Source organism: Homarus americanus, unplaced genomic scaffold (assembly GCF_018991925.1).
Source record: "Homarus americanus isolate GMGI-L3 unplaced genomic scaffold, GMGI_Hamer_2.0 scaffold36734, whole genome shotgun sequence".
NCBI lineage: Eukaryota > Metazoa > Arthropoda > Malacostraca > Decapoda > Nephropidae > Homarus > Homarus americanus.
This window is the reverse complement of record NW_024733126.1, coordinates 6,557,337-6,578,400: the sequence shown is the minus strand read 5'-3', so window position 1 is coordinate 6,578,400 and position 21,064 is coordinate 6,557,337. Positions and strand designations below refer to the sequence as shown.

The 21,064-nt window shown below is 44.7% G+C and overlaps 1 protein-coding gene across 1 annotated transcript; it reads left to right on the top strand.

Moving 5' to 3' along the window:
• Window positions 1-415: 415 nt before the first annotated feature.
• On the top strand, window positions 416-5,904 carry LOC121869283 (aspartate and glycine-rich protein-like). The gene is made up of 2 exons (XM_042370529.1): window positions 416-553; window positions 5,590-5,904. Exons 1-2 carry the CDS (start codon window positions 416-418, stop codon window positions 5,902-5,904), a joined length of 453 nt encoding a protein of 150 aa, XP_042226463.1.
• Window positions 5,905-21,064: the final 15,160 nt, after the last annotated feature.

Below are 21,064 nucleotides of genomic sequence, written 5' to 3'. Positions count from 1 at the left end.
CCTGTCGTCAAAGCCGCCGCCGTTCCGCCTCTCCTTTCATCACAACTGCTCACAGTTATGTCTCAAATAAATCCTTTGATATTTTTCTATCTCACACACACGCACACACACGCATGATCCTTCAGGGGATTAAAGTGAGATCTCCCGTGTGTGTGTGTGTGTGTGTGTGTGTGTGTGTGTGTGTAAAATTCCAATTACACACGTCTGAGCACAATAACACAACAGAAAGTGTATTTAACAAACAAAGCGATGACTAGAAAAAAACAATTAATTCTCTAATAACATATTGTTTAACCCAGTGTTTTTCAGACTGCATGCCGGTGATTCGGGGTCGTACCAGTGGTTAGGGGTCGTCCCGATGGTTGGGGGTCGTCCCGATGGTTGGGGGTCGTCCCGATGGTTGGGGGTCGTCCCGATGGTTGGGGGTCGTCCCGATGGTTGGAGGTCGTTCCGATGGTTGGGGGTCGCACTGGTGGTTGGAGGTCGTACCGGTGGCTTTGAGGGTTACAACACAAAAGGTCCTCACACCAATATTGTGACCCAGGGCGACAAAGTGAATGTGTTAACACGAAAACTACATTCATGAAAAAGACATTTAAAAGATAAAGCTTTTGACATTTTCCCTACAACAGAAACTTATTTTTAGCAATGGAATGGAAGCCAACCATAAACTATTTACTGAACAATGGAACACTTTACTGAAGTAGTTATAATTTATTTTAAGGATGTAAATGTGTTAAATCTTCAATAGAAATTATCTCCATATGCTGCTGACACACTCCGTATGTTGACAAATTTTGAATAAGAACAACTCATAGACTTATCAAGTGTTGGCTCCTTACAAAAGCCAATTGTTCCAAAAAATCTTCCCAAGTTTTGGTTGCATGTCAGAAAGAACTATCTCATCTTGTTACACTAACATCAACTTATCCTACCATGTGTGACGTCATACTTGTGGGACCAAGGTAATCTGTTGGTGTTGTTATGAAGACAAAGTATCGTTCACAGGAGACAAGTACGAGACATTACTTCATCATTGGCGGCGATTGGAGAAAATGTGTGTTGAAAACCAAGCTCAGACCACACTAGCAGAAGTAGGTAGTTGGTTTAACTTTTTTTTCCTATCTTAAATTTTTAACAATATCACGGGTTTTTTATGTTTCTTAAAATGTTACTAAAATAGACAGAGAAAATATCAAGGTTGATGTTATCACATACGGGAGTTATTATAAAGTGAAGAAGGGACTCGATGGAAACTTTACTGAATTAAGGGGTTAACCTTTAACAAGTATCATTCTACTGTACCTATAACTAACTGGTATCCTACTATAAGAAGCTAGGATCCTATATCAATGAAGCCACTGACTTGGGTGTTTGTTATAATGATATGCATAAAGGCTGAACCCTAAGAGGGGGGCGGGAGGGGGTGAGGGGTGGTCGCTGCCTCCTGTCGGTTCTGACAGGTGACGGACTGACTGTGAACAAGAGATGACTGTTCGCGTGTCTGACTGCCGACTCATTGGCTGACTGTGTGTGTGTGTGTGTGTGTGTGTGTGTGTGTGTGTGTGTGTGTGGGTATTGGTCGGCATGTACAGACAGATAAATAGATACATATGCATGAGAATGTCTGGCCGTAGATATGCGTATACAATGCGTCAGTGTATGTAGGAGGAGGGAGGAGGGGTGGGGAGGGGGTGGGGAGGAGGAGGGGTGGGGAGGAGGAGGAGGGGTGGGGAAGAGGAGGAGGGGTGGGGAGGAGGAGGAGGAGAGGTGGGGAGGAGGAGGAGAGGTGGGGGAAGAGGAGGGGGGTGGGGAAGAGGAGGTGGGGAAGAGGAGGGTGGGGAAGAGAAGGGGGAAGAGAAGGAGGAGGAGGAGGGGGGAAGGGAGGAGGAGAGGAAAGAGGAAGAGGAAGTTATCTGGGAGGTAGAAAGAGAAAGCAGGAAAGTTGAGAAATGAAGATAGAGACAGGGGGAGATAAAGAGAGACAAACGGGAGACAGAGAAAAATAGAAGGGGTGAAGTGAAAAAGTGGAAGATGAAAGCAGAGTGAAGAGCAGGAGGATGGACTGGGGAAGGGAATGAAAGGAAGATGAAACAAGAATATGCAACAGGAGAGAGATACACCCAGTAAAGTGTGATAAACGTAGATAAAGAGGAGATGAAAGATTTAACCTGGATTATTATTATTATTATTATTATTATTATTATTATTATTATTGAACATGTCCTTATGAATAAAATACACTACGAAGTTTAAAAAATAATGAAATAAAAACAGAATTCTAATCAGGTACAATAAACAAACAAGAAATAAAACAAAAACAACGAGGCAAACAGAAAATTATTAAACAGATGGGGAAAGAAAAGAAAACTAGAAATTGACAACCGAGCGAATTTTGCGTCCAGGAATAATATTAAATGAGTGACAAAAGAAACTCGATGGGGGTGGGGGATGTTCTGGGATATGTATAAAATATCACACTCGTGGCATACAGGTGGCGGGTGTATATTTCATAAAGCCTTGACAGAGCAGTTCTAGTCATGGTGATTATATACAGTAAACCAAAGCATGAGCATTGAGCATTGACTCTCCATTCCCTTTATGCTGCCAACACGGGACTACATACTATATTTTCTAGGCCCGTTAATGACCTTGATCTGTGATATTTTGACCTTAGAATTATAACATATTTCGGGAATATAATGACGAACAGACACACCTAGTATCAACACCATAACTTACCCTATTCTTCAATTATGCCCCGACAGATAGAGACAGATACAATACACAGAGACGACATAGAAAGCCCTTCTAGCGTTACCCAGTGAAGAGTAAACGAGAATCAATAACACAGAAAATGACAACTGAGACAGGGGGGAGGGGAGGAAATGATGTTCTGGCAGACGATAAAACAGAAGCGACTGAGGATGACACAGCGGAGGAGGAGGAGGAGGAGGAGGAGGGAGGACTCTTGGATACAGCGCGCGTGACGCCATCAACCATTAAATACGTAATATCCGTGGCTGGGGAGGCGCCCTACACCCCGGAAAAGAAGGAAATAACAGAATTTTATTGTGCCGAAGTCCAAATTGACGGGATGGTGCAGCAAGATTTCGCCTTTTTTTTTTGTTTTCTTGGTGAGGGAAGGAGAGGGACGGGCAGCTGGGAAAGGAAGGGAAAACGTACTTACATACATACGTACATGCAAGCATCCATGTATATGTGCAATATATACACGGCCATAACCATGTATATATATATACACACACACGCGTATCACTAACCGATAAACTGACGCTTCCAGTACATCGCTATACTTCTAATGCCTCCTATCTCCCCCTTCCGATAGCTCCCTTCATCCCCATACTCTTTATCCTCCCCTCTCCCCGATTTCCCCTTTCTTCCACCTCTTCCCTCCCCTTCACACCCCACTGATCCCCATCTCCCCCACTCACCACTCCCTCTCTCCTTCACTCCACGCCCTCCATCCCTCACCCTCCATGGAGTAAGAGGTCTGGCGGCCACATGTTCAGCTGCTCGACCATCAATTCATCAACAATTAAATTGGCTTTTAGGTGTAAGAGTTGTATTGAGGCGCCGCGAGGTGACACCACGTGCGGCCGACAGTTCATTACTCACCTCTGAAGTCTTCCTCGAGGCGTTTTACCCCATCCTCACTCACCTACTGATGATAAAACACCTCATCGTCGCTAGAATTAATCACTAACATCAAAGTAACTCGCTTTCCTTATCCTTAATCAACAGTTACTCACCCTAATTCTTCCTCGTGCCTTTTACACCTTCTGTACTCACCACTTACTCATTGATGAACAAATACATCATCCTCTCTTAACTTACCCATCTATATCAAGATACCTCACATCCTTTACTCACCAACTACTCAACTCTACAGTAAGAGCCTTTCTAACACCAGTTCATGCCCAGCTCACTCATCACTCACCATCAACAAGAATAACTCGAGGATAAATGAATTGGAATCTACTGTAAATGAGAGACGCAGTTAAGACACTATGAGTGGACCCTCCCTGTGTCTTAAGGCTGTTAGTCTGTGTGGAAGACAACATACCGATCGTTCAGAAAATATATTTGCTTTTTATGGTATCTCTGGTTTCTCTCAAGGGTCCTGTCTATCTGTCTATCTTCTATATTCTGTCCTTTTGTCTGACTCTATCTGTTCGTATTCTTGTCCACTCATTAGAAAGATGTCTGGATAAGTTGACACCGTGAGGTTATGTCTCAGGCATTGAATATCCAGTGAATTATATTAATCATAGCGAGATATTTTATTCAAATACCTGAGTAAAAGAAAAATCATTGTTAATTAGAGGTATGGTTGATGGCCAGGTGGTGACGGTATCGTACAGAAATATCTAAATAAACTGACGGCTGGTTGATAGCGATGTACCCACAATGCCACTCACCGATATTTATCCTTCCTGAGATCACCACTACCACCACCTTCACTACCACCACTACCAACACCTTCCCTACCACCACACATCACTACCAACACCTTCCCTACCACCACTACTCACACCACCACCCTCGATCACCAGATATTTACGTTGTCACTTTAATTAGTGGACACAGAGTTGACTTGTCCGAGGTTCTAATTTACATACAAAGATTCCTCACATTCCCTGACGACTCTTGTTCCACGCAGCAGAAATACCGTAGGTAGTGAGAGAGGGTTGTCGTGTAGCTCTTGTGTTCTCTCCTGTCTCTCTCTCTTATCCCTTTCTCCCTTCCTCTTACTAATTTTTCTTCTCCCTCCCCTTCTGCCTTTCTCTTCCCATCTTCTTTCTCCGTCTCCCCTAAGGATTATCCCATTGGCATGATAGGGTGTGCTTTCGATAATTCTCCAGACTTGTATTACACGTCCCCTCTTTTAGACGCACACACGCACACACATTAAAATATCTACACTATCTTTGTACTAACCAGAAAAACGCCATTAAACACAAGACAATGTTCACGTCAACAGATACCTTACTAACCACAAGGCTCATCAAATCCTCTTATCTACTTTTTATTTAACTTTTTTTCCTTTTTTTGTATCCATCTTCTAACGTCACGGGAAGTTGTTGTTGTCTCTGCTGTCATGGTTAGCGAGAGGGAGTGAGAGCATCCAGAGAGAAGGTAAGAGTCCACCAGAGAGAAGGTAAGAGTCCACGAGGAAGTTTGAAGGGGGGTTGAAAGGGGGTTGATGAGGGGTGAAGAGGGGGGGTTGAGGGGGATTTACAGGGGAGTAATTGTCAAAAACCTTAAAATTCAGTGAGTGATTTTGACACCCCTGAGGGAATTATTCAGTTGAATTTGAACTCCCTGGCATTGATGGGTCCCCGAGTCTAGAGCACACACACACACACACACACACACACACACACACACACAGAGACGAACAGTATTATCGTACCTGTGAACGATAATAAGTGAATTTCGTACAGCACCAGGTGACCCGACCTGGAGTCCGCCATGATGTGACAATCTAAATGTAAAGTGAACTGGCACGAGTTACTGACATAAGATTGATTATAAAACTTACAATATTACGACTACGATGACCAGTACAATGACGACGACTACAACGACCAGTACAATGACGACGACTACAACGACCAGTACAATGACGACGACTACAACGACCAGTACAATGACGACGACTACAACGACCAGTACAATGACGACGACTACAACGACCAGTACAATGACAACGACTACAACGACCAGTACAATGACGACGACTACGACGACCAGTACAATGACGACGACTACAACGACCAGTACAGTGACGACGACTACAACGACCAGTACAATGACGACGACTACAACGACCAGTACAATGACGACGACTACAACGACCAGTACAATGACGACGACTAACGACCAGTACAATGACGACGACTACGACGACCAGTACAATGACGACGACTACAACGACCAGTACAAAGACGACGACCACAACGACCAGTACAATGACGACCCCTTCTGCGCGAGGTGTAGGAGAACCAAAAAAAAAAGACGCCACGATGGGAAATAAAAAAGTATAGGCCGCTTAACTCCCCCAACCCTCCCCACCCACCCTCGTTGTACCCAAAAGAGGAAATACTGTTCTTCTCAACACTTCACAGGAATTAGGCGGTAAAATTCATTCAAAACTTTTAAATACGGTGCCTTTGTGACATGCAAATACGGGGCTCTCTCCATTATTTTCCCAGTGCCTTACTCCACTACACACTGCACCACCGTCACTCATGCATAACCTCCACCTCTGCAGGATTCCTTAAAAAAAATTAAAAATAAATAAATAAATCTATGACCGTCCGATATTTATTTTTATTCCGTCTACCCTTTGATATGGAGATGCAACCATACCCCCTCCACCCCTCTCTCTCCCCTCCGTCACCGTCCCTCACACTCGACCAAGGACTCTCCATGTTGCCTCCTCTGTGATTTTCAGGAAACTTACCAACTACCATAAAGAGTTCTGAAATATGATACATTGAGGGAAGGAAATGAACGACTAAACTTGTGTTCTAATTTACGATACGGAAAGAAAGAGAGAGGCAGACAGACAGACACCATAACTAGTTAATTTCACGTGTTCTTTCTTTTATACAAGAGAGAGAGAGAGAGAGAGAGAGAGAGAGAGAGAGAGAGATACCCCTGGTCATATTCTGCATGGTTCCTCCGCCTTACAATTAAGTTGATCTACTGGTCAGGTGTAAGACATTGTCCATTAACCTTTGCAAGAGACCGACTTTACCAACAACACCTACCACGACAACATCCACCACAACCAGGATGACAATAACCACAACATACACCATAACTACAACAACAACATTAGGGCTAACAGCATAACCTCAACTCCTACAGCTTCCACCACAACCTAAACAACAATAACCACATTAACAGCAAAAAACTACAACCACAACAATCACGACCACAACGATAATCACAACAACCACAATATCATTAACAGCATCATCCACCACAACCACAGCATCATGAACTGCAGCAATCACAGCAATAGCCACACTGGACTCGCCTTTCACAGCGCAGAAGTCACGCACCAACATTACCCCGAGGGCGGCCCAGCACGTGGTCACCTGGGACGGGGGTCAGAGGTCACAGCAGGTCACCCTTAGTTCCGGCTCACCCGTCACGCTGAAGGGGGAGGTGGGGGGTGGTTGGGTGGGTAGAGGAATGGGGAGTGAGAACAAGAAAGGTTAATAGTGGGAAGAACTGAGGTAATGAAATGAGTTGGGGAGAGAAGGAGGGAAGGAGAAGGAGGGAAAAATGGAAGGAGAAGCTAGGGAAAGAAGGAAGGGGAAGCTGGAGTTGTTGGGGGGGAGCTGAGGTGAGGTTAAGGAATGGGGTAAGGTAGTGTTACGGGTGGTGATGGTGGTGAAGCGGGAAGAAAGATAAAACTATGGGGTGATGGGTCGTGGATGCGGGGGTCACTAAGAAACATCTCAAGAATTCTACAACTGACAACGGCTAGTTTACCGTACACCCAATCCTGTGAACGGTGGCGTAAATAGAATCACGATACAAAATAAAGTCGTAAAGATGGTAAAATACAGCAAGGTGGACAATGAATCGGGATACAGCTTGTCTGAAACCTCTCTACTGTAATTGTTTCTGTCATTTCTATCGTAATTGCATTTTTAAAGGTTCTGTTTGGCTGAGGGTTCTGGGTGGGGTGGGGTGGCGATATGGGCGGTGATGGAGAGGGAGGGTGGACAGGGTTATTAAGGTTGTGGACTGGAGAGTTATAGGGTGGGTGACTGTAGGGGGCGGGTGGGGGGGTGGTGGGGAAGGTTATGGGTTGGGGGCGACCAAATTACTGACGTCATGGCGGATGTGTCAGTGAGTGTGTTTGGTCCTTTCGTTGATATTTTTATTTACTGAACGATTAAATTAGCAAATTAAATTGTTATCATCTTTTATGTATCATCATTTTTTCTACATATTATACTTATTGCTATATTATTTTTATTCTTATCCTGATATGAAGTTTTGACAAATCTATATACATAGGTTAGGTTAGGTTAGGTTAGGTTAGGTTAGGGGAAACTAAAGAAATCCAACTTTACCACAACTTTAGCACCCAACAATTAACACACGCCAATTCCTTTCCCATCATCTATAAGGGATCACTCCAGCCACCCACATATAAACCACCGAATATTTGATAATTTTCTAACGCAGGTGTATTTACTTTTAATTTGGGGTGAGGGTGAGGGCCCCACACCATCACCATCTACAAACAATACAGCAAACATTTCCACCCTCCTTCCCCCTTCCCAGTATAACATTGCACTCTAAAACTTGTCAATTAGTCGATGCATTGAGCTGGCAGAGGGAGCCTTTATGATCGTCGTGGGGTGTTGTCAATGGTCAACTACACTGGCGGAAAAATTAAATAACAGGGTAACGTTGTAGATGAGGAGGAGGAGGAGGGGAAGAGGAGGGGAGAGGGAGGATGGGGGGAAGAGGGGGGAGAGAGGAGGAGGAGGAGGGGAAGAGGAGGGGAGAGAGGGGGGGTAGGAGGACAGTGTGGAGTGCAGGAGATCAGAGGATGCTCGTCCAGCCCCTGTTGAGTAATAATGATTCAACCTCAACTAGTCTTTCCCTCTTGCTAATACTGTAGTTGGTACTGCTCTCTCATAGGACTCCACTGATGTCTAATGCACGCACGCACGCACGCACGCACGCACGCACATAGAACTGGAATCCAAGGCAAATAACACTGGGAAAATTAAATTGTTTTTATTCCAGGGTCGACGCCTGGCTAGGGGATACGTGATTACGAGAGAGAGAGAGAGAGAGAGTAAAGGAGACAACAAGGAAGCCCAACATCAGTAAGTCTTAACTACAAAGAAAGAAAGAAAGAAAGAAAGAAAGAAAGACCAAAGTAATTTAGCACCAGTAACCTGTCACCTCTCGGCCGCCGGAAAAATGTGATATCAGAGAAGATGAAAAAAATAAGGAGATAAAGTTGAAGCCAAAACTGACGATAAAACCTAAGAAGAACAAGATCAAGAACAAAAATAACAATATCAACAGCAAACACGACTAATAACAAAGGAGAACAAGAACATGAACAATGACAAAAAGAACAAGAATTAAAAAAGAAGAGGAACTAGGAGAAAAATAACTATAACAAAAAGTAGAACAAAAAGAACAAAAACAAGAAGTAGAACAAAACAGTCAAAAAGAACAAGAAAACAAAACCAATAAGAACAAAGGTGACCACAAAGCAACCTAACACCCGTCACATCTCACATCTTCGCCAACCATAAAAAAAAACGAAAAAATTGGAAATCAGAGAAAAGGTTGGATGATAAAAGATGATGATGATGAAGAGAGCAACACAACCTGACACCAATAACCTGTTAGATCTTCACCGAGATAAGAACGTGAGCGTTCGAACGGCGGCACTTATGTAGGGATAACGTTACAGACATACATATATGCATATATACATACGTACTGTTATGCATGGCGTAATGTAACGTGGTGCAAAGCGTTGCGCTGTGCATAGTGAAATATTTTTTAGGCATGTTACCCTTAAGTAGTGTAAATAATATATTATTTGTAATTGTGTGTGAGCAGGGCTGGTACTTGATACATTAAAATATTGTCTGTGTGTATGTAGGTATTTTTGTAACTTAATGTGGGAGTTGATTAATATTAGTATTAGGGTTGTAGTCCCCTGGAGTGTGGAGCGATGTCAGTCATTGGCTGGCCTTGGAGGTGGGAGGACGTTTGAGTTTGTCAGGTTTAGTTGAGTATTAACTATTCAGTGCTCCTCTAGTATTATTTATGGGTGTAAAGTGCAATCAATGGAGATATTACAAAGTAGTTTATTGTTCATTTACTGTGTATATATTAGTGGTTTACTCAGGATTATGTTAATTCTGTATTCTCTTGATTTAATTTATCTTTTTCTTGATGGAACCTACACACTTATTATGGTAAATTTTGTTGTTATTAAATTTTATTCAAATCTTTTATAATGTGTATAATTCCAAACCCTCACTCCTGAACTGTTGGGATAAAGAGGGCTGATTGAACCCAGGAAAAAGTTGTGCTGAGTTGCCAATTTTTTTTTTGTGCCATATGTGCCCTCAATAGTATATTAATCTTTAACGTAATTCAAGTTGATAAGTCATGGCATAACAATACATACATACGCTGAACACTTAACACTCACACGTACTACACTTAACGCATCCTCACTTACACACATATACACACACTCGCGCAGAGAGAGATAGATACTATGGATCATCCTCGTTATTGAAGAAAACTCGTAGCCAGGTAAGACTCAGTATCTTAAAGCTTTTCTCGACCTTAATATTACTACTTTCTCTCGTCTTCTTTCATTCATATTACCAATAATTTCTGTTTTTCCTTTTTTCTGTAATCGTCAAACTGATACACAAAATTTGACGAAAAATTATGAACTTATGGTGAAGTGGTTTACTACTGACTAAAATCTGTGCGTAAGGATATTATGCAGCAGCAGCAATGGTGGTGGTAGTGGTGGTGGTGGTAGTGGTGGTGGTGGTAGTGGTGGTGGTAGAAGTGGTAGTGGTGGTGGTAGAAGTGGTGGTGGTGGTGGTAGAAGTGGTGGTGGTGGTGGTGGTAGAAGTAGTAGTAGTATAGTGGTGGTAGTAGTAGTATAGTGGTAGTAGTATAGTATAGTGGTGGAAGTAGTGTCAGGTTTTTTTTTAATACCATGAACAAAATCTCTATCATTCATATTTTCCCGACAAATCCAGTTCAAAATATCAACAATAAAAAAAAATATATATCCTTTAAGACAAACAATGGAATTTCCAACCACGTGTCTATGTAAATATCTGCCACATATTACCAGACCATACGAGAAGCTGAACCATTTAACAGTGACCAAACAGTGCACATTATCATATTATATCCCTTATGACCATTTATCTAAGAGTGTTAAACCCTTCAAGACACCAACCGGAAGCACTTAAGATTTGCACTCCGCTGTTGAGTAGGAGTGACGTCCGGAGGCAGAGGAGGAGGAGGAGGATGGAGGCGGTAAGAGATAGATATTCCCACCCCATGAATCACTCCGAGGTATAGCAGCAGAGTCTTGTTCACACTCCAAGTTTCTCATTTCCTGCCAGCATGATACAGAGGCCAGGAACATGCAAGAGTTATGGCCTCAAAATATATATATAATGTAAACACACTCGTTGACCTGTTGTATCTTTCACTACACCACTGATAACTACTGCCTGGGTTGATGGTGCTAGCGAGGATGAAGCATGACGGTGGTGATAATGCTCTCTCTCTCTCTCCATATATTGCCACTGCTCTTTATGAAGTCTCCTCATCTCTCTCACAAACGTCACCACACACAAGCCTCAACCCCTCACCTCCTCAGCTTCTCTCACCTCATCATCATCTCACCGCCTCATTTCCTCATCCCATCACCTTCATCACTTCTTCATATTCTCATCTTCCCCTTTCTTCACCTCCTCAATCCTCACCCCTTCACTCCCTCATCCACTCGCGATTTACATAACCAATTTTTCAAGGAACACAGTCAAGCTCCTTAGGGGAACAGGTCCTCCTCTAGAGTGACTCCGCCGCCTTTGATAAGAGTAAAACCTCGGGGTGGGTGTCTCCTCCTCCTGGCAGCTGCAGGAGTCACAAGGCAGACGACACACCACAGGGATTAGTCATGTCGAGAAGCATAGAAATATACACGTGAGAGAGACAGAGTGAGTAAGAAAGTGTGTGTGTGTGTGTGTGTGTGTGTGTGTGTGTGTGTGTGTGTGTGTGTGTGTGTGTGTGTGTGTGTGTGTGTAAAATAAAGTTGAGTTTGCTAGGTTGTCATATTTGGTCATCACCTACAACACCCCCAGTTAAAGTGTTCACATCCACACCTTTCTAAAGATCACACCTCTGCCCCTTCCACCCCTACCCACAATATCCACGCCACACATCCACATCTCCCATAAGTCATATCCAAAATACCCACACTAATACCAACCCTAAACTATCTTCGTCACACAAATATACTACCCACACCACAAACCCACACCACAAACTCAGCCCACACACCCACACCTCAACCTCACACCACACACCTCACATCACACACCCACCCCACACACCCACATCACAACCTCACATCACACACCACACCATAACCCCACACCCACACCACAACCTCACCCACACACCCACACCATAAATTCACCCCACATACCCACACCACAACCTCACACCACACACCCAAACCCACATCACACACCACACCATAACCCCACACCCACACCACAACCTCACCCACACACCCACACCACACCCACATACCCATCACACCACACACCCACACCACAACCTCACACCACACACCCACACCACAACCTCACACCACAACCTCACTCCACACACCCACACCATAAATTCACCCCACACACCCACACCATAAACTCACCCTACACCCCACACTCCCACAACCTTCACCCTGGCGATGAAGCGAAGATGAAGCCATAAGCCAACAGGACCAACACGTGAATAGGACGTCATAATAGTCTACACAGCTGACCCATCAAACGTGAATAGGACGTCATAATAGTCTACACAGCTGACCCATCAAAGCGACGAGCCTGACCAGGGTGGTAAGTGTGGCCCTCTTCTCCAGGTGACCCTACAAACACTCCACTGACCTTGACGTGCCATGTTTGTGTTAGCTTAATGTGTTGTGTGATACTGCTGGCCTTTTTATTAGCATCATTAGTTTTTATATTATTATCATCATCACTATTTCAGTATAATTAACATAACGATACCATAGCCAATTTCTTCACAAAGTCAACACATTGCAACAGAAGATGAGAATATTCTGTTTAAATACATTTTCGCAGGCATAAAAAACATAAATTAACGCTTAAAATGCCGACTGAAACACTGCAGCATACACAGAACATCTATCAACACCACCTGCAACATGTGTACACCCTCTGCAATATGCAAGACGACAAGCTAAAGCTGAACTGAGGGCAGAGTGACTTATGATGAGGCTCAGATCTTGTCCTTGATTCTCTTAAGATTTGCACGATAAATTTCTCTTCTTACTGCAGATGGGATAACAACTCTCAGTTGACTCACTTGTTGCTACGACACAAGAGCTGGCAGCCGACATGACATTAAGAACAGTTACTTAGATGGACTTGTCTACCCGTCCACAAACCCACACCCGCCCACAGTCACAACTCTTTGGACGCCCACATACACCCACGCACCTGAAAACCCTGGAAAAGACTCTCTCACCCTCTCTGTCACACACACATACATACACATGAGGTGGGGGAGTGTGTTCCTCAGAGAGACAGAGGGTTGTCAAGTGGTCACGGCCACCAGGTAAACAAGGGTCTTTACCGTCCTCGTGACGTCCAGACACTTCCTTATGTGGAGAGGCAGCATTGAGGATATCCACAACAGGTGTATGGAGTGTTTGGCCGCGAATAGGGAATATCGAGTTGCTTGTATCCGCGAATAAGGGACAGAAAGATGGTTATATCCGCCTACAGGAAGGACGTAAGTTGGTTATATCCGCAACAGGGGAGTGTATGTTGGGGGGGAAGCTACATCATATTATATCACAGTGTGGGGGAGGACTGAGGGCCCAGGAGGAGCGTGTAGTGGTCGAGGGACAGCTGGTGAGTCTCGGGGCTTCATAATACAGAATTACATATAAATATTTAGAACTCTTGATGGAATATTTGCCTTTATTGATGCTCCTTTGTAGTTGTACACCACAATGACCGATATTGTAACTATTTATACTATTATCAGTTATTAACATCATTTTTGTTATTATTATTATTATTATTATTATTGTTATTATTATTATTATTATTGTTATTATTATTATTATTATTGTTATTGTTATTGTTATTATTATTATTATTATTATTATTATTATTATTATTATTATTATTATTATGGGTTCTCAAGTCTAAAATATAAAAATCAGTTCAACTTAAAAAAATAAGAATTATGTACCTAAAAATAACAATATCCACAATTTATCGATAGCTATTTATTATAACCAACCAAATTTTTTATTGTATCAGCAAATGTATTAAAATAACCCCGTGAACATTGCCTGGACCACTTCTTGACTTCAGCCAAATGAACAAATGGAAAAGAAGAAAATAAATAAAAACAATTAAAATTAAATAAGATTTGAGATAAAAAATAAGAACGAATCTCAAAAACAGGGACACTTGAGAATCCAGTTATTATTATAAATCCTGGGTCCGGCCTGGCAGAGCTTTGGCAGACTTCACAAGTACGGGAACTTCAAGTGAGATGATGGAGCCGTGACGTCTTCAAGTGTCCCTCCAAACATTGCCCTCCAGTTTACCCTAACTTCTTTGCGTCCGTGCGTCCATGGGTACGTGAGTGAGAGTTTCTGATTGTATGTGTTATTTCATTAGCCAGTACGTGGTTTGTGTTTCACTTCTACGTGATTCGTGTGTCAACGTGTCTAGCTGTGTATGATACGGATTGTGTAAGGTACGGACTGTGTAAAGTACGGACTGTGTAAAGTACGGACTGTGTAAAGTACGGACTGTGTAAAGTACGGACTGTGTAAAGTACGGATTGTGTAAAGTACGGACTGTGTAAAGTACGGACTGTGTAAAGTACGGACTGTGTAAAGTACGGACTGTGTAAAGTACGGACTGTGTAAAGTACGGACTGTGTAAAGTACGGACTGTGTAAAGTACGGATTGTGTAAAGTACGAACTGTGTAAAGTACGGACTGTGTAAGGTACGGACTGGTTAAGTACGGACTGTTGGTAGTGTTTTGTACGTCGCTCCCTCCATCTACTGAACCGAAACCTCGCCTCAACATCTGACATGACTGGGTATATATCCCATTATCCTTCCGTCTACCGGGTACTACGTCTATATCCATCCTTCATCTGACAGAAGGTAAATATTCTGGTATATCTTCGGGGCTATTTACAGATGAAAGATTTAAGCATGGGTAAATTTCCTGAGGAGGTGAAAGAAACGCGGAGTGGGTAGGACGAAGAAGGTAACAGCAGCAACAATAGGAGAAGAGGAGGAACAGCAGGAAGAAAGGAGGCGTAAGAAAACAAGCAGCAGCAAGAGGAGGCTGGCCATAAACTTCAGATAACCGACTATCCGGCGAGCGCAGCGCACCACTCCAGCTGGCCTGGCATCCCCCGCTAACCTCGTAACTAACAAGCCAATTGACCTTTTATGCCGAAATTGTCTTCCCGACTCCTTCTAAAGCCCTTCCCAACATTTTCCTTCCCCATCATCCTCTTCATCGTATGGGAAAAAGATACACTGGACTGGGAGGATGGACGACAAGGCAGAAGTGGTCAGTTTAACATACAACCATGTATCACGCTTCATGCACTGTACAGGTGTTGCATCCCAGCCTCATTACCTGAATTATTCATACAAAGATTAATCTGCTACAAGCTATGATAGATTATTACCTGACAATACAAGTGAATATTTATGTCAAAAGCTATAATATCATTATTGCTTTAATATTCCGAATATTTACTTATCACACTAACTAACGTATTAATATTCAGACAATCAGAGGAAGATTTTTGTCAAGGTAATATTAGTATCACTGAATATTAAAGATAAAATAGCAAATCTTACTCATTTAACCAGAGTAAGACGCCTCTCTGTACGGCTTAACTGTTCTTAAGAAGCTAACAGAGGGAGGGAGAATAACAGAGGGAGGGAGGCTAACAGAAAGAGGGAGGCTAACAGAAGGAGGGAGGATAACAGGAGGAGGGCGACTACCAGAGGGAGGGAGAATAACAGAGGGAGGGAGGCTAACAGAAAGAGGGAGGCTAACAGAAAGAGGGAGGCTAACAGAAAGAGGAAGGCTAACAGAAAGAAGGAGGTTAACAGAAAGAGGGAGGATAACAAAGGGAGGAAGCTAACAGAGGGAGGGAGGCTAACAGAAAGAGGGAGGCTAACAGATGGAGGGCGACTAACAGAGGGAGAGAATCTAACAGAAAGAGGGAGGGTAACAGAGGGAGGGCGACTAACAGATAGGAGAGAGGCTAACAGAAGGAGGACGACTAACAGAAAGAGGGACGCTAACAGAAAGAGGGCGTATAACAGAAGGAGGGCGTATAACAGAAGGAGGGCGACTACCAGAGGGAGGGAGGCTAACAAAGGGAGGGAGGCTAACAAAGGGAGGGAGGCTAAGAAAGGGAGGAAAGCTAACAGAGGGAGGGAGGCTAACAGAGGGAGGGGAAGCTAACAGAGGGAGGGAGACTAACAGAGGGGGGGAAGCTAACAGAGGGAGTAGGACCTGCTTGGATACAGCCTCTCAGTGGTAGGTGTTCGTGACAGCCTCCCTGAACCCTGATAACTCCGCCCTGTACCGCCACCACTCCTGTTCCTCTGGCGGGGTGGGCAGGAAATTACCGTTCAGGGCCTCTCGCTTCTCACCAACCAATTCCTCCTCCTCCTCCTCCTCCTCCTCCTTCTTATGCTCTTCTTCGTCCACTTCCTCCTCCTCCTGTTACACCTCTTCCTTCTCGTCCTGCTGTTGTTGTTTTATTGTTGTGCTGGGAGGACCATCAAAGGTGGACCACTGGTGCTGGGGAGAACCATCAAAGGTGGACCACTGGTGCTGGGGAGGACCATCAAACGTGGACCACTGGTGCTGGGAGGACCATCAAAGGTGGACCACTGGTGCTGGGGAGGACCATCAAACGTGGACCACTGGTGCTGGGAGGACCATCAAAGGTGGACCACTGGTGCTGGGGAGGACCATCAGGTGGACCACTGGGAGGACCATCAAAGGTGACCACTGGTGCTGGGGGAGGACCATCAAAGGTGGACCACTGGTGCTGGGGAGGACCATCAAAGGTGGACCACTGGTGCTGGGGGAGGACCATCAGGACCACTGGTGCTGGGGGAGGACCATCAAAGGTGGACCACTGGTGCTGGGGAGACCATCAAAGGTGGACCGCTGGTGCTGGGGAGGATCACTGCCACTGTGCTGGGGAGACCATCAAAGGTGGCACTGCGTGCTGGGAGAGGAGGATCATGCAAAGACCACTGGTGCTGGGGGAGGACCATCAGGACCACTGGTGCTGGGAGGACCATCAAAGGTGGACCACTGGTGCTGGGGAGGACCATCAAAGGTGACCACTGGTGCTGAGAGAGGCACCATCAAAGGTGGACCACTTTGAAGGGACCACTGGTGCTGGGGAGGACCATCAAGACCACTGGTGCTGGGGAGGACCATCAAAGGTGGACCACTGGTGCTGGGAGACCATCAAAGGTGACCACTGGTGCTGGGGAGGACCATCAAAGGACCACTGGTGCTGGGGAGGACCATCCAAGGGGACCACTGCTGCTGGGGAGAAAAGACTGGTAGGGAGAGAAACGATTAGTGGTGGCGAGGGTGACTTGGTAGGTGAAGATTAGTTAAGAGGCGATTAGTGGGGACGAACGATTGGTGGGAGGAAGATTGGTAAGGGTCACGATTGAGAGCCAGATCGATGGTGAGACTATTACTTACGATGACTCAAGAACATTTACACCAAGGACGATGAGAGGAGGAGAGGTGAGAGAGAGGAGGAGGAGAGGTGAGAGACGAGGAGGAGGGAGAGGGAGAGACGAGGAGGAGAGGTGAGAGACGAGGGGAGGAGGAGAGGTGAGACGAGGGAGGAGAGGGGGAGATGGAGAGGAGGAGAGGTGAGAGACGAGGAGGAGGAGAGGTGAGAGACGAGGAGGAGGAGAGGGGGAGACGAGGGGAGGAGGAGAGAGAGAGGAGGAGGGAGAGGGAGATGAGGAGGAGGAGAGGAGAAGAGGAGGAGGAGAGGAGACGAGGAGGAGGGGGGGAGAGGGAGACGAGGAGGAGGAGAGGTGGGAGAGACGAAGGAGGAGGAGAGGGGAGAGACGAGGAGGAGGAGAGGTGAGAGACGAGGAGGAGGAGAGGTGAGAGACGAGGAGGAGAGGTGAGAGGAGGAGAGGAGAGGAGAGAGGGAGGTGAGAGAGGGAGGAGGAGAGGGAGGAGCAGGAGGAGGAGGAGGAGAGGGAGGAGGGAGGAGAGGTGGGAGGAGAGAGAGGTGGAGAGACGAGAGAGGAGAGGGAGAGAGAGGAGGGGAGAGGTGAGAGACGAGGAGGAGGAGAGGAGAGACGAGGAGGAGGAGAGGTGAGAGACGAGGGAGGAGGAGACGAGGGAGGAGAGGTGAGGAGACGAGGAGGTGAGGGGAGAGACGAGGAGCAGGAGAGGATGAGAGACGAGGAGGTAAGGTGAGAGACGAGGAGGTGAGGAGAGACGAGGAGGAGAGGTGACAGATGAGGAGGAGGAGAGGTGAGAGACGAGGGAGGAGAGGTGGAGAGACGAGGAGGTGAGGTGAGAGATGAGGGAGGAGAGGGGAGATGAGGGGGAAGTGAGGAGACGAGGAGGAGGAGAGGTGAGAGACGAGGAGGAGAGGTGTGGGAGACGAGGAGGAGGAGAGGTGAGAGACGAGGAGGGAGAGGTGTGAGAGAGGTGAGAGAGAGGAGGAGGGAGGTGAGAGACGAGGAGGAGAGGGAGGAGAGGGGAGAGACGAGGAGCAGGAGAGGATGAGAGACGAGGGGAGAGGTGGGAGACGAGGGGGAGGAGAGATGAGAGATGAGGTGGAGGAGAGGTGAGAGACGAGGAGGTGAGGTGTGAGACGAGGAGGAGGAGAGGTGGACAGACGAGGAGGAGAGGGGACAGACGAGGTGAAGGTGAGGTGAGAGATGGGAGGAGAGGATGAGAGACGAGGAGGAGAGGTGACAGACGAGGTGAAGGTGAGGTGACAGACGAGGAGGAGAGGTGAGAGACGAGGGAAGTGAGGTGAGAGACGAGGAGGAGAGGTGGAGACGAGGAGAGGTGAGAGACGAGGAGGAGAGGTGAGAGACGAGGAGGAGAGGTGTGAGACGAAGGGGGAGATGAGATAAGGAGAGACACTCCCTAGAGAGCTATAAGAAACGGAACTAAAAAAAAAAGAGAGAAAAACAAACACAATAAGCATGAGAAATAAAAACAAACACGAAGAATATTTACAAAAAAAAGTAAATAAGAGAAAATAATAAAAAAAACGACAAAATAAAGGTAATAATTAATAAAGACAAGATAAACCCCAACAAAACGTCTGCCAAAGTAATGCTAAAAAGACGATAATAAGACAAAGAAAATCGAATAAAAATGGAAACAGAACAGATGAATGAAAACGGAAATCAGGAGGAAACAATAAAAAGAGTCAACAAAAAAGTAAGATGGCGTCGGAATTACTGAGAGACTGTAGCATGACCGTCCCGTGACCAGAGGCTTTATCTTCAGAGAATACCGACACACAGGCAGACGTACAGTAGGCTAATGTTACGGTCGGTGTTGGTGGCCGTAAATACGTGTACCTAATTTAATTTCACTTTTAATGTGCAAATTTAACTGAAGATTAAGAAAGAAAGAAGGAAAGAAAGAAAGAAAGAAAGAAAGAAAGAAAGAAGAAGAAGAGAAATAATAATAATAATAATAATAATAATAATAATAATAATAATAATAATAATAATAATAATAATAATAATAATAATAATAATAATAATAATAATAATAGTAATAGTAAGAGGAAAATTATCTGGTCGGACTTTCCCCCATGGGACCTGAACCTAACCCCACAGCACCGAGACGAGGCTGCTACGTGCGGCCGGGCGTTACTGAGTCAACCAGCCTCATTTACTTCGGAATTTACGACTGACAACCCCCCACTAACCTCCCTCTCCTTCCCCTATTCCCTCTACCCACCTCCCTCCTCCCTATCAATTTTTCCTCCCTCCTCCCCCTCATCCTCCTCCCCCTCTCATCCTCTTCCTCCCTCCTCCCCCTCTCATCCTCTTCCTCCCCTCACTACTTCTCAGCGGGAATGTGAATTACTTTATCACAATATTCATCTTAGTCTCTTAACCTTGACAGTAGTTTTCAATTAACAATTATAATAGTTTCTTCTCCCTCAACACCTGAGGGAAATACCAGGAGCATTAATGATTGAAATAATAAGACCGGCAACATTACTACTAAAATGATGATAATAATAATAATAATAATAATAATAATAATAATAATAATAATAATAATAATAATAATAATAATAATAATAATAATAATAATAATAATAATAATAATAATAATAATAATAATAATAATTCTTAGCTTTTCGGACAGTTTTCGTTGCTTCATAAGTGTGACCAAAAATTACTGGATGAATACAAGACTTGAACCTGTTTACATAAAATATCATAACATCGATAACATAAAACTGAGAACCTCGTCCGCGTCCCCTCCTGCAGATACGAGTACAACCACCCTGCAGCAGGTCTGGGAAGGCGTGGAGTAACTGACACGCCTCCTAAGATAACGCCTAGATAGGGTAGTGCGTGCGCGCCTTCACAAGAAACAACTGAGGTGAATTCCGGTATGATATAAGAAATAAATTTTTGTTATCAGACTTGCAGGAGGTTTTATTCTTTAGCGTCGGACCAGTTTTTCCCCAGATGGTTGAATAAATAGCGATTATTTTTTCTCGACATTTTACGTACATTCATACATATATTATACGTAGACTCTCTCTCTCGTCTACCCTATGGCTGGGGAGACATAAACAAGATGAACACTGACATACCTGAGGGAGTGAACCATACCTGCCCATTGACTCCTCTACTTCCTCACCTGGGGTCCGGAGGGTCACTGGTCACAAGGGCCCTAGTACTTAATTTTTTTTCCCAACCTAACCTAATTCTATTTAATCCGATCTAACCACACACACACACACACACACACACACACACACACACACACACATATCATTATTATTTACACACACACACGCACGCACACAATACTACACTGAGTTGAGTTGTATTTCTGACACTGTAACAAGACAAGATATATTTTTTTATTTGGATGTTTAATCATGAATCACCCATGGTGCTG

Bases quoted from the DNA above. Each gene is read 5' to 3' on its own strand.
- LOC121869283 (XM_042370529.1), top strand. From the start codon at position 416: ATGGTTGGGGGTCGTCCCGATGGTTGGAGGTCGTTCCGATGGTTGGGG. The intron at 554-5,589 runs GTGAATGTGTTA...TACGATGACCAG, and splicing joins TTGTGACCCAGGGCGACAAA to TACAATGACGACGACTACAA.